This window comes from Alternaria infectoria (genome assembly GCF_024043175.1).
Source record: "Alternaria infectoria strain BMP 0036 chromosome Unknown scaffold_27, whole genome shotgun sequence".
NCBI classification, from domain to species: domain Eukaryota; kingdom Fungi; phylum Ascomycota; class Dothideomycetes; order Pleosporales; family Pleosporaceae; genus Alternaria; species Alternaria infectoria.
In genome coordinates, this window is record NW_026250716.1 from 70,994 (window position 1) to 83,114 (window position 12,121).

The window sequence follows — 12,121 nt, forward strand, 5'->3', positions numbered from 1 at the left end:
ATTGCATAGTCAAGTCCGATCGAACACACCATATCGGATTGGTTGATGGACGTTCGTAGCTGCTTGTCCAGACGTCCCCCAGCGAGACATACCCAGAAGGCGCAACAGGTCGCCAGACTGTGCCATCATAGTTGCCGCCGCCGCCCCGGTCGTCCCACACCCAGTCGTAACTAGTAGGGCTTGCAACAGCTGGCTTCCCAGAACTCCCAGGAACGTTTCCAACTAAGAGCGTAGCTCTCTTATCTTTCTGGTCATCCCACTTGTCTTGACCAAAAGATCCCACAGGACGCATTGCACCTTGAGAGTTCGCAAGATAGAACTCTCCATACCGGGCAGCACCTGTACCCTTCTCATTCCACTTCCATACGAGGTCCTTGGTAAGCGTGACTCTCAAGTCACCATAGTCGCGGGTTTTGTTCGTCATTCCGACTGGCGTAGTATCCAAAGTATCGAAGAAGTTCTCAAATGCTTGGAGAATCGTGTTTGAAGGCAGAGATGATTGAGTGTAGATTGGTGACTGACACTCGATGGGAAACGCCCGATGCTTTATACTTCGTTCTTGTTCTTTGAGTAAACCTGAAATTCCGAAGATCTTACGAATATACTTCGATATGCACCTATCTATTGCCTAGTTCCTTTTTGGAAATCGTCTGTGAGAAAACTGCAAATGGGCTCCTCTCTTCGGAGCAGCACCATGATTGGAATTGCATTGCTTTTTCTCGTGCTGCGAAGCACATGTTAGAGATGATCTAGACTAGATTATGGAAGTAAAGTTGTGTTACACAACAGCAGCGGTGAGAAATTCTTGTGTTACATAACAGCAGCGGTGAAAAATGCGTATGCTGCTTAAAGGCACAAAAGGCGTGCTGCACTGCAACACATAAGCTGCGCGAGCTACATAGAACTAGCGCTGAAGAAATTGGGGCTGTAGTATTCGTGAAAGAATTAACTGTCACTGAACTGCACTCTGCATGTAGATAGATACATGCCTGCACTGCTTGTGCAGCACACTATCGCACGCTTCGTATCTGTCGAACATGTGTAGGATTGCAGAATCCTTAGCTTGTGCATCAAGGAGAAAAAGAAGTGCATTATTTTATATGCACTAAGTGTAATGTAGTGCTATTTATTCGTTACAAAAAAGAAGAGTAATTACAGAGTATGAATCGATGAAAGTGAAGTTGTATACACTTATATAATGCACACTACCTTCAAGTAACCTTTTATTTAGCTGAAAAGCTTCGAGAAGAACTCCGTAAAATTACTAGCTGAACAATCGCTGCAAATGCTAAGGAGACTTCTGGTTGGATACGTGGGAACCCTACATATCGGCCCGTGTACACATCGTTTACCCCTCTTAGCACATATGCATATGCACAATGTATAGGTCGGCCCTCGCCGATCGAGTGCATGTGGAGAGAACAGACAAAAGGAATATAAGAAAAGAGGGGTGCAGCTTGCTTTTTGCACCTAGATTACTAAACTTGTTAGTCTATTCGTGTTAACTATCCGGTGGATGCAAAGCTATAAAAACGAATAAAAGACTGCCGGGTGATGTAAGGGCTACGCTCAGGGAGCTATCGCACAGGTATACTGGAGTTGTATTTAATAAAGAAGAGAACTACACACTACTAGGGGGCTAAAGTTTGATTAATAATATATTAGATTAACCTTCGGCCAGGTTTAAGGGGTTTAGCCTGAGCGTTCTTCGGACGCGTACTGTTACGCGCTGTGCGCTTGCGCACGTGACCGAGATAGTATCGAGGATTCACGAACTGGGCCGGTCATCCGTTATCCCTGAGCACTACTCGGCCCGATCTGTATACTTCTGTGTGCCATGCGTCGACACAGCCCTTCCATGCGTTCGTGACTCGTCCACTTTTCTTCTTCGGAGGCTAGGCGAGCGAGGATGAACATCTTGTTGTGGAACCATCCAGAGTATTCCAATCCAGCGATGCGGGTGACCAGTTTACCTAGATATCCAGATTGGTCTCCATCGTAGTGGGCGGTTCGATCAATTGGTCCCGAGGAACATCGAATGTGGAGCCATGGCATGTGTGCGAGTGTTGAGTGCCTTGGTGGCGTGCAAAGCTGTTTAACAACCTTGCAGAAGCGCCTGATCTGCCACTTCCTTGCTTCGAGTCCCGGCAGATCCATCATGAGGTAGGCTCGGTGTCCCTGCTCGGTCGATTCTCTCAATGTGGGGGTGCTCTTGCTATCGATTTCTTGATCAATTTGCATCGTCAGATCAAGATTTCCAGGGTGGTCGCCGATGTAGCGGCGCATGATCGATACGATTCTCAATTCTTGTTCGGGGGTGGGCGGATTGCCATGGTTGTCAAGCAAAGCGCACGCTTACAGACAAGGCACTTTCTGTTCCGAGGTCACGACTTGTCCAGCGTCTTCCACGGGGCCTGGTGCGCTATACAGTCTCGAGAAAGCGTGATCGCCATCCATGTGACGTTCAGCCAAGTCTCCATTCACAAGGCCCGAGAGGACTTCCTTGGACACACTAGCAAGGGTGCCAATCCAATGTCAGCGGCATTCGATCAATTGCGTGTCTCTGATCAAGGGATGGTGGCGTTCTGATTCGTCATGGTAAACGCGGTCAATGAGATCGATGTAACCAAGCTCAAGTGCATCTGCCGTTGGTACGGATTCAAATCATTCGCTAGATTGCGCCTTCTCAAGATTGTCGATTTTATAGTCGTCATCGTCGTCACTGCCAATTTTAGTCTCAGTCGCTTTCGTTGTCAAGTGATTGGACGTGGCGATGGCCTGAAAGCAGTCAGTCAGTCATCGATCGCAGGAGCGATGGAATATCCTGCGCGACTTCCTACGAAATATCGTGGGAGGTAAGAACACCGGCACTCACCTTCGAGAAGCCTCTGCAGTATTGTCAACTCGATTAGAGATCGAGGCTTTCGTTCTTGTTACTCGCTTATTGAGCATCTTTGATTCCATATCGCGGGTAGTGCAGTAATTTTGGTGTTGTGTGATTGTGGTGTCTGAGAAATGAGGTAAAGGTGAGGGACATCTTCAGTCACTTCAGACAGGAGTGGAAAGAGTCACCCTGCTACCTAGAACCGTATACGTCAATATGATCACACTACAATCTCTGCAATCTCCAGCTTCTGTTTGATCGTGTTTATTCCATCAAGCCTCGTGCATCTGGTCAAATGCCATCAGTGCTACCATCAGAACAAAGCAGTAGTGATACAGCGCACATACAGTGCTCTACTTCGCCAGCGAGCGAGCGGTTCATTCATGCTTCAGCTCGCTCACCTCTCCTCATCATCTCGGCCCATTGCCCTTCGTATCCAGACGCGCAGCCTTTTCTTTCTTGTTCCCCGAGCGCTATGCCGCGCTTACTGCGTTAGCAGTGGCATGTCACTAGAACGCCAAACTCCATGCAGTGTGCCTTTTCATCCCATTCATGCCTCCTGTTCCCTTTGTTGCCTACCCTTGCCGCCACCTCGTCGGTCGCCGCCCTTGCCCCTGTTGTCGCCGTCCTTCTTGCCATCGCCAGCAAGAGGGTCGCCACCGCCCATGGTGAGCGCGGCGGTTGCGAGACGGTTCGAGAGATCGATTTGTGTGCGAATAGTGTTGGCGAGGTATGATACGACGAGGACGTCTTGGATGTGTGCGTTGCTGTGCTTGTTAGCATATGTCTGGAAGTATGGATGATTCTGACGTACAAGTCGCGCTCAATGTCGGCGGGCTCGACCTTGGGGGCCAGGCTGAGTGCGTTCATCAGGAACTGGCCCAGCGCGGACGATGGCTCGGCCTCCTCGTCCAGCACGTTGTTGACGTAGTTGGAGACGCGCTCGAGCATGTCCAGGACGTGTGTGATGGCCGTCTCCAGCGAGTCGAGGTCCGTCATGACGTCCTGCGACCGGTCCTCGCGGTCTTTGGCGGACGAGATGAGCTCCAGGCCTGACCGCTCGGCCTCGCCGTACTTGATCTCGTGGGGCACGGGGATGAAGAGGCACGAGTCGGCGGCGCGCTCGGCGGTGACGCCAATGGGGGCGGAGATGTACGTCTTGGACTCGATCTCCTGGCCGGGGACGGTGGAGACGGTCAGGTGGACGGCGGGGTGGGGCCATGTGCCGTCGCCCTGCTGGCTGTAGAAGTTCTGGATGAGGGCGGAGAAGGTGTTGAGGTCGCTGCTGGTGGCGTACCAGCCGACGAGGACCTCGCGGGGGTTAGCGCGCAGGTGCAGGGCGAGCATCTGCTTCTGGTAGTCCATGTCGACCTCGACCTGCTCTTGCGTCTCGGTGTGGGGGACGGCATAGCAGTTGCGGATCTCGATCTCGGTGCCGTCTTCGCTGCGGGTGCCGAGGAGGGTGCCGATGACGCGCTCTTGCTCGGCGGGGCGGCGGAGCGAGTGGTCGAGGATGGAGAAGACGGCCTAGCAGATGGTGTCAGAGAGTAGAGCAGGCAGCCTCGACCGTGGCTTGTCGCATACCTGGGGCTGGATGGCGACGTTCAGCGGGGCAGTCGACGGCTGGGTGCCCATCGAGGCGGGGCCGAGCGGGCGCGCCAGGTGCAGGAAGGAGTCGTTCTCGGCCATGGTGGCGGTGGTGATGGCGATAGGTTCTTGTTTGGTGGGCGTGGTGTTGAGGCGCTCGGGACGTCAAATGTGGTTGGTGGGGCACGCAGCGATATTCTTCACGAAATCTGGGCAGGGTGCGTTCGCTTGCACGGACCATCTGAACTTTTTCGCGGCGCGGAGTTAACCTACGAAGTATCTCAACGGGACGATTCTACCTCCCACATCCATATACTTCTCTTCTCTCTCTGCGCAAGAGCTGGTCGCAACCTCTATCCAAATTCACTACTCATTGCGAAAAGACCCGCACCTTGCATCAAGCTCCCTTCGCATCGGCGCATACACCGCGCACGCGCAACCGACATGGCGCCCATGAGAGGACGAGGCGGCGCTCGTGGAGGAGCAAGGGGCGGCAGTAGAGGCGGCAGAGGCGGCGGAATGGGAAGGAGCAGAGGCGGCATGCGAGGTCGTGGAAGAGGTGGAAGCAGAGGCGGATTTGCCGCAGCGAGAACACGAGACGAGGTCGAAGATTCGTGAGTACGGATATTGGTCGCAGGCACATTAGTCCAATCCTAACAGTACCAGAAGCATGCCCATGCGCGAACCCACCCCATCCGACGAGAGCGAGTCCGACGTATCAGAAGACGATGTCTCGGACGAAGAGGAAGAAGAAGCGCAACCCATCTCGAACGCCTATGCGACTCTTCTGCAGTCTTTCTCGTCGCGCAATACTGGTTCGGAAGAGCATCGCAAGAAGAGGCGGAAGCTGGAGCACGACGAGCCTGAACAGGAGGTCGAATTGGACGACGATGCTGAATCTACCACCCTGGAAGGCGACGAGGCGGAGGACGAGCAGGCAGAGGTTGATAATGATGAAGACGTGGACGATGAAGACCAGGAAGAGCAGGAGCTCGAGCAGGCCTACCAGAAGCACTTTGCGAACCCCGATGAGAATGAACTAGCCGCGCGACTCAAGCGGATAGCAGCCAACCAGTGGACATCACAGAAGCTGGATCGAGCATCCGGAAAGGGCGTCGGCATACTCCAGGTCCCCAGCGACGAGGTCAAGCCGAACCGGAAGCTGAGAAGTGTACGCGACGTCCAGCTGAAAGCGCGACTCGTGGACAACGCACAGAAGAAGGTCGGCGCTTTCGATGAGCTGGAACAAGCCATCGCACCCTCAATCTTCGGCTACCAAGACCTCCTCTTCGGCGCAAGAACAGTCCAAAACGCCAGCCGTCTCCGCGACATCACCTGTCTGCACGCCCTCAACCACATCCTCACAACCCGCGACCGCGTCCTCAAAAACAACGCCAAGCTATCCACATCCAAAGACTCCTCCGACCCCTCCATCGAATACCGCGACCAAGGTTTCACGCGCCCCAAGATCCTCTTCTTGCTCGAAACAAAACAAGCCTGCGTCCGCGTCCTCGACTCCCTAACCTCCCTCCACGCCTTCGAACAGCAAGAAAACAAAAAGCGCTTCCTAGACTCCTTCTCCGCTCCTGAAGACAAGTTCTCACCCGACCGCCCCGCCGACTTCCGCGAACTCTTCGAAGGAAACGACGACAACGAGTTTCGTATCGGCGTAAAACTCACGCGGAAGACGCTCAAATTCTACTCCACATTCTACAACTCAGACATCATCTTCGCATCCACCCTCGGTCTGCGGCGCGCCATCGAAACCGGGGACCCCAAAAAGAAACAAGGCGACTCCGACTTCCTGTCGTCCATCGAAATGGTCATCATGGAACAAGCCGACGCAGCGCTAATGCAAAATTGGGAACACGCAGAATACGTTTTCGAGCACTTGAATCTCCAGCCGAAAGATGCGCATGGCTGCGACTTTTCGCGCGTGAGGAGTTGGTATTTAGATGGGCATGCGCCGGTGTTCAGGCAAACAATCATTCTATCCGCATTCCTAACACCGAAGATGAACACCCTCTTCAACAAACACATGCGCAACTACGCCGGTCGCCTGAAATACGTACCAGACCACACGGCCGGACTTATCGAGTCACTCTCCTGGGGTATAAAACAGACGTTCACGCGGTTCGACTCCCCATCACACCTCACAGACCCTGATGCAAGGTTTAAATTCTTCACGAACTCGGTCTTGCCGGGTATTAGCCGGTTACCTAAAAGCCCGGATGGCGGGTTGGGCGTATTGGTGTTTATACCCAGTTATCTCGATTTCGTGCGCGTCAGAAACTCACTTGTGGATTCGGATGTCGCATACGCATCTATTAGCGAGTACACCGATGCAACCGACGTCCGCAAGGCGCGGTCTCATTTCATGAACGGCAAGCATTCCCTATTACTATACACCGGCCGCGCGCACCATTTCCACAGATACAACATCCGCGGCGTGAAGCGCGTGGTGTTTTACGGGGTACCTGAGAACCCGGTGTTCTACGACGAGGTTGTGGGTTTCGTAGGGAAGAGCATCGAGAGGGCGGAGATTAGCAGGGCGGAGGCGAGTGTTAAGGTGTGTTTTTCGCGGTGGGAGAGGATGGAGTTGGAGAGGGTTGTTGGGGGGAAGAGAGTGGGGAGGATGGTGAGTGATAAGGGGGATGTTTTTGATTTTGTGTAGATGGGTGTATGTTGTGGATTTGAGGATATGGATGAGATTTGTGCTGCAGATGTTGTGAGAGATAGTACAACTTTTCTCATTGAGGAGGTATCAAGAAGCTATCTCAACCTTCATACACTCACCGAATCCCTCTACGCTGCAACATCTCACGGTCGCAGGTAGACGACGTGGTGTCTTACCACGTTGTTGTCATCCTCGCTCTCGTCCTCTTCAACACTTCCGTACCGTTCATCTCATCCACCATCCGCGCAGCCACAGGTTGACATGACCGGGTAGGTGGGGGAGGCGGAGGGGAGGTGGAGAGTTGGTAGTAGAGGTCTCGTCTACTACATGCTCACGTAATGCCATTGTGTGAGATTTGTTTCGTTCGTCTTACAGCCGCCAGTTCCAGCATCACCAACTCACGGGTTCTCGTTGTATGAGTTTTTGTAGCAGTATTTCTTGTATCCGGTCGACAGGTGTGTCTGACAATCTTTTAGGCAGATAGTACAACTCTCTCATCTTAGAGGGTTCCGAAAGCCATCGTACACTCACTTCTCTCCTCTTCGTTCCAACATCCTAGGTCCGGACAACGACAACATGCTGTCTGTTGAGATTCTTTTCATGCTCTCTCCTCACAACATTCTTGGCGTCATCGTCCATTTCCAACGCATTTGTGACGTTCATCCCGCTCACCATCTTCGCAGTCACCGGCTTGACTTCGCCAACCCAAGGATCCTTCGCGACGTAGAAGAGAAGGTACGGCAGACTGGCCCCTGGCGGTTTGAACAGCCTCACCTTCTCGATGTACCGATTACCACCGAGCTGGTCCTTGTGCTGGAGAAGGAGATAGCCCGCCCATCGTCCCACCGGCGAACCTGTTGTCTCATTAGCACACGCAACCCTTTCCATATTCTGATCGTCCGAGTAGGGGTAGTGCCAACATACCCAGTATAGCCAACCCCCCCTTCCCCCCCTTCCCTTTCCCATCCATCACAAACTCATGCCCTGGCCACACCTTATACTCACTCTCCGGCGGCTCCAGCAACCCCAGCGCATGCCGAAAGATCTCCCTACTCCCCGCATTCATCACCTGCGTCACAAGCAGGTACTTGAGGCCAGCCAAATTCGCTGCGCCGACGCGGTTCCACATGGCCCACCCGATGTCCTGTGTCGTGCCTATGTCGGGCAGTTCAGAGGGGAGGGGCGTGCGGAACCAGGTGTATGTTTTTGCGGAGTAGGTCATGGACATGATGTTCATGAGAGCGAGGAGGCCGGAGGGGTTGGCGGCGAATTCGTAGGATGCGCCTGTGGCCTTGGGTGTGTATGTTAGCCTCGGTTTTCATGGCGGTTGAATGAGGGTAGAGTGTACTCTGTATTCCCTCCCGCAAACATCATAATACTGCTTCGCCTCATTCGGCAACTCCCCCTTCTCATCCCTCTTAATCGCCGGCCCATCCCTATGATTAACCTTGAAACACCGATTCGGCCCCCCATCCTTCGCCGCCCTGGTATCCATTCCGATCTCGTCAAACGCCGCTTTGATCTTATGATACGCATCGAAGTCGCACTCGTTCTTTATCTTCTCGCTCAGAGCGTCACTGTCATCGAAACCCCACTTCGCGAGGTCGGCACGCCCGTCGCCGGTGAACGGGGACTGGCATGTTTCGGCGTACTGGGGGAAGTCTTTGAAGAGCCAGCGTGCGATGTTGTCTTTGGATTTCATGGCGGAGTCGAGGGTTTGGCCCGTGGAGACGGCTTTGTCGTATTTGGCGTTGGGGGGTGGGGGGTCGGCGGTGGTGTGGACGGTGGAGGGATCAGATGTCTCGGCGGCATGGTGTATGAGTGTGTCTTTGAGGGAGGCAGAGTAGGTGAGGTTCGTGAGTGAGATATCGGTGGGAGGGAGGACGTGTGTCGAAGCCAGTGTCGCGAGCACTGCGATGGTGAGGATGTGGAGCTTCATGCTGGAAGCTGGTGTGGTTGGTGCTGGTGAGTGAAGGCTCTGCAAACAAAGTGAAGGGAAAGCATTGTGTCGGTGGCGGCGGATACGCTGCGGTGAGAGCAAACGCGCTCTTCGTTGGCGAGTGAGGTGAGAGCGACCCGTCGAAGGAAGGTGCGGCCAACATCAACATTCGACGGCAGTATCGTCTAATCGGTAGGAGGCCTGTGCCTAGGTATGCTGCATTCCGATGCGTAGTGACAGTGACCAGTATGTAGCATTAAATGAGTTGCGCAACGAGGTGAAAGTCCGGGTTCACGACTTCCACAACATGGAATCCTCACTCCACTGCGCAATCATACTCGAACCACAAGAAGACTAGGGAATGCAATTCGCGTACTTCCACCTCTTGCTTCCCATCTATCAAACTAAAGCATCACCTCCCGCGTCTGATCCAGCATAACTTCTCTCCTTTTTCTTCTTCACCTTAGCCACTCTATCGCGATTGCATCACAATAGCAACCAAATGTCTTGACCGCTCAACATATACTTCGACCACAGCGGTACCATCAAGCCTGTCTTATCACCTCATACAAGAACAAAAAGCTAAACACGTCTGCAAACTACATCAAGACAAAAACATGCAAAGTCAGTGCCGTAACGTTAATGTAGGCTCTAGGCTCACATCACATCCTATCGACCCAACAGAAACCTTCACAACTTCCCCTCCAACCCCCCCTTCTCCGCACCAAAAGGCACAGCAACATTCTTCTCCGCCCACTCCTTCTCCGCCTCCGTCCCCGGCATCGGCGGCACCATCCCATTCACTTTCCACAAATCCCTATCCACATCTTCACAACTATACTCCCAATCATACCCTTTATCCGCGATAAACGGTTTCAGCGCCTTATCCACGGCATCCATAAAGCGGTGTTTGTGCTCGATTGAAGTACTATTTCTAGTCAGCCCCGAACATCCACGAGTTATATACACTAGGTAGGCATGTAAGTACAATTGCCTAGCAAGATGTTCCATCTTAATCCGTATCATGGGGACTGAGCTATCGCGGCCGGGCTTGTTTGCTTCGCTGTTGGGTGAGGGGCGGGGTACGCCGCCGATGAAGAAGGATTCAGGTTGGATGGGCTGGAAGAGGACGTTTACGTAGAATCTAGGGAGGCCGACGATGGTGTAGAGTTTTGTGATTTCGTTTGCGAGGGCGGTTTTATCGGGGAGCGAGGTGAAGGTGTTGGGTGGGTGGTAGATTATCCAGAGAGGCATTGCTGTGGTTGACGGGTGGGTACGAGGCTTTGAGTTGGGATTTACTTGGGAAATGTTGTGGGAGAAGGCGTTGTGTTGGTTGTCTGGATATCGGGTATACTACGAAGCTTATATAATATCCAAATCCATTCATGCCGACGATGTAGGTTTACCTAGGTAGGCTACACGTGATTTGGGATAGTAATCACGACCGAGTGGTTACTAAGGGCTGCGCTAATCATGCACCGCATTGGGACTAACAAGAAGACGTAGATCTTGGTACACCGCGCAAGAACGACTAATCATGAACCATGGCGGTCTTTTGGGCTTCGCTCTTAGATCCGAACTCTTTGAGCGATTAACTTTGGGTGTAACCATCATGGTGATTCATCGTTGCATGGGAACGTGATTTTGTGGGAGTTTATTCCCCCGCATGTTGTTACTAGAAGGAAATCACTAGTACTGGATAGCAGTTTCGCGACTAGCGTGATTGGTAGACTACTATTACGTCCGTAACAATCGTTGGCTTGCCCGCGTTGAGGTATGCGGCTCTGTTCTACAACGGACCCGCGTTCACAACTCCGCCACAACCCTTCGTACGACTTCATCGAGATCTTCCTCTTGCAGCCCTAGCAGATTATTCGCAAAGCCTTCCTTCTCTTTCCAGTCCGCAGCGACCACTCCCCACACTGCAACGACCTCCTCCCTTGCCTCACCATCTCCACTCAGCATCTTCGGCCGAGAAACATCCAACTCTTCCTTGCTGTTCTGATCGATGCGCTCGAACTTGTCGCCTGTAGCCTTCTCCAGCGCAGCAATAACCTCGAGTTGAGTGACATGGTGGCTGTGAACGTAAAGTAGCTTGTTCGCTGTTTCATCTGGCTTCTCCAGGATCTTGATGACTGCTTTACCGATGAAGTCCAGGTTTGAGGCGGAGAACTTGATGTTGCCGCCGTCGAGAATGTATGCTTTGCGAGCCTTGACGTCGAACTTCAGTAGACCGCAGGTCATTCCCCAATCGAAGAAGTGACCCGTGACAAGACTCGTCCAGGTAAGCGTTCCCATGCCATCTTCCCGCTCCTTGCCCTCCAAAGTCAAGAGGTAATCTCGGACGTCCTTCTTGCCCTTCATGAGTGGCAGAATCTCATTCGTCTTATCATCTGCAGAGTCGCAGCTGCCGAACTCAGCGGGCATCACTCGCTTCACGCCACCTTTGAACGCAGCGTCGATGAGCTTCTTCTGCGATTCGACATGGCTTCCTGCAATGGTGATGACGAGGGCGTCGATCTTATTCTCTCGCAGTACTTTGGCGACTCCATCAACGTTCAGGTCATCGGGAACTGTGATGACCTTTGTCTTGGGGTAGACGGATTTGGATGTCTGGCGGTTGAGGACGAAGATGTCGAATTCGGAGGTTTTGAGCGCGTTGAGCACGGGTGCGCCGAGTGTGCCTGTGCCGCCGATGAGGGCGACGTTGGTGATACTCATTGTGTGGTGCGGTGTTGATATATGTGAAGGTTGCGGGGTGACTCGCAGACGTCCGCTTTCTTGGGGAAGGGGCGATCGGCTATGGGCGCCTAGTCACGGTCCTACCTAATCATGGAGAGGCATACATCACGTCTTCCGAACGCGAGATCGTACATTGCGCAGCTTGAATCTCTATACGTGCGTGATCAGGTGAGTCCGCTATACCGATGGCGATACCGCGTTCGCGTGGTGACGTCGATGATGTCATGGCACCTTCTGATGGCTACGTCGCCTGCTGTCGCGCTCTTGCAATACCAGCACTTGCAGTGTCGTC

General features: G+C 53.1%; 5 protein-coding genes across 5 annotated transcripts; 1 reads left to right on the forward strand and 4 right to left on the reverse strand.

The window, feature by feature from the left end:
• Nucleotides 1-3,434: 3,434 nt before the first annotated feature.
• Nucleotides 3,435-4,573, reverse strand: J4E92_009744 (uncharacterized protein; the record flags this gene model as incomplete). The annotated part of the gene is made up of 3 exons (XM_051501086.1): nucleotides 3,435-3,651; nucleotides 3,699-4,411; nucleotides 4,469-4,573. 3 exons carry the CDS (start codon nucleotides 4,571-4,573, stop codon nucleotides 3,435-3,437), a joined length of 1,035 nt encoding a protein of 344 aa, XP_051348636.1.
• A 568-nt stretch (nucleotides 4,574-5,141) lies between these two features.
• Nucleotides 5,142-7,145, forward strand: UTP25 (rRNA-binding ribosome biosynthesis protein utp25; the record flags this gene model as incomplete). Its single annotated transcript, XM_051501087.1, has 1 exon — nucleotides 5,142-7,145. The coding sequence occupies one exon, from the start codon at nucleotides 5,142-5,144 to the stop codon at nucleotides 7,143-7,145; it is 2,004 nt and encodes a 667-aa protein (XP_051348637.1).
• A 558-nt stretch (nucleotides 7,146-7,703) lies between these two features.
• Nucleotides 7,704-9,256, reverse strand: J4E92_009746 (uncharacterized protein; the record flags this gene model as incomplete). The annotated part of the gene is made up of 4 exons (XM_051501088.1): nucleotides 7,704-8,002; nucleotides 8,073-8,439; nucleotides 8,497-9,088; nucleotides 9,249-9,256. 4 exons carry the CDS (start codon nucleotides 9,254-9,256, stop codon nucleotides 7,704-7,706), a joined length of 1,266 nt encoding a protein of 421 aa, XP_051348638.1.
• A 521-nt stretch (nucleotides 9,257-9,777) lies between these two features.
• On the reverse strand, nucleotides 9,778-10,341 carry J4E92_009747 (uncharacterized protein; the record flags this gene model as incomplete). Its single annotated transcript, XM_051501089.1, has 2 exons — nucleotides 9,778-10,015; nucleotides 10,076-10,341. The coding sequence occupies 2 exons, from the start codon at nucleotides 10,339-10,341 to the stop codon at nucleotides 9,778-9,780; spliced, it is 504 nt and encodes a 167-aa protein (XP_051348639.1).
• Nucleotides 10,342-10,893: 552 nt separating this feature from the next.
• J4E92_009748 (uncharacterized protein) lies at nucleotides 10,894-11,808 on the reverse strand (the record flags this gene model as incomplete). Its single annotated transcript, XM_051501090.1, has 1 exon — nucleotides 10,894-11,808. The coding sequence occupies one exon, from the start codon at nucleotides 11,806-11,808 to the stop codon at nucleotides 10,894-10,896; it is 915 nt and encodes a 304-aa protein (XP_051348640.1).
• Nucleotides 11,809-12,121: the final 313 nt, after the last annotated feature.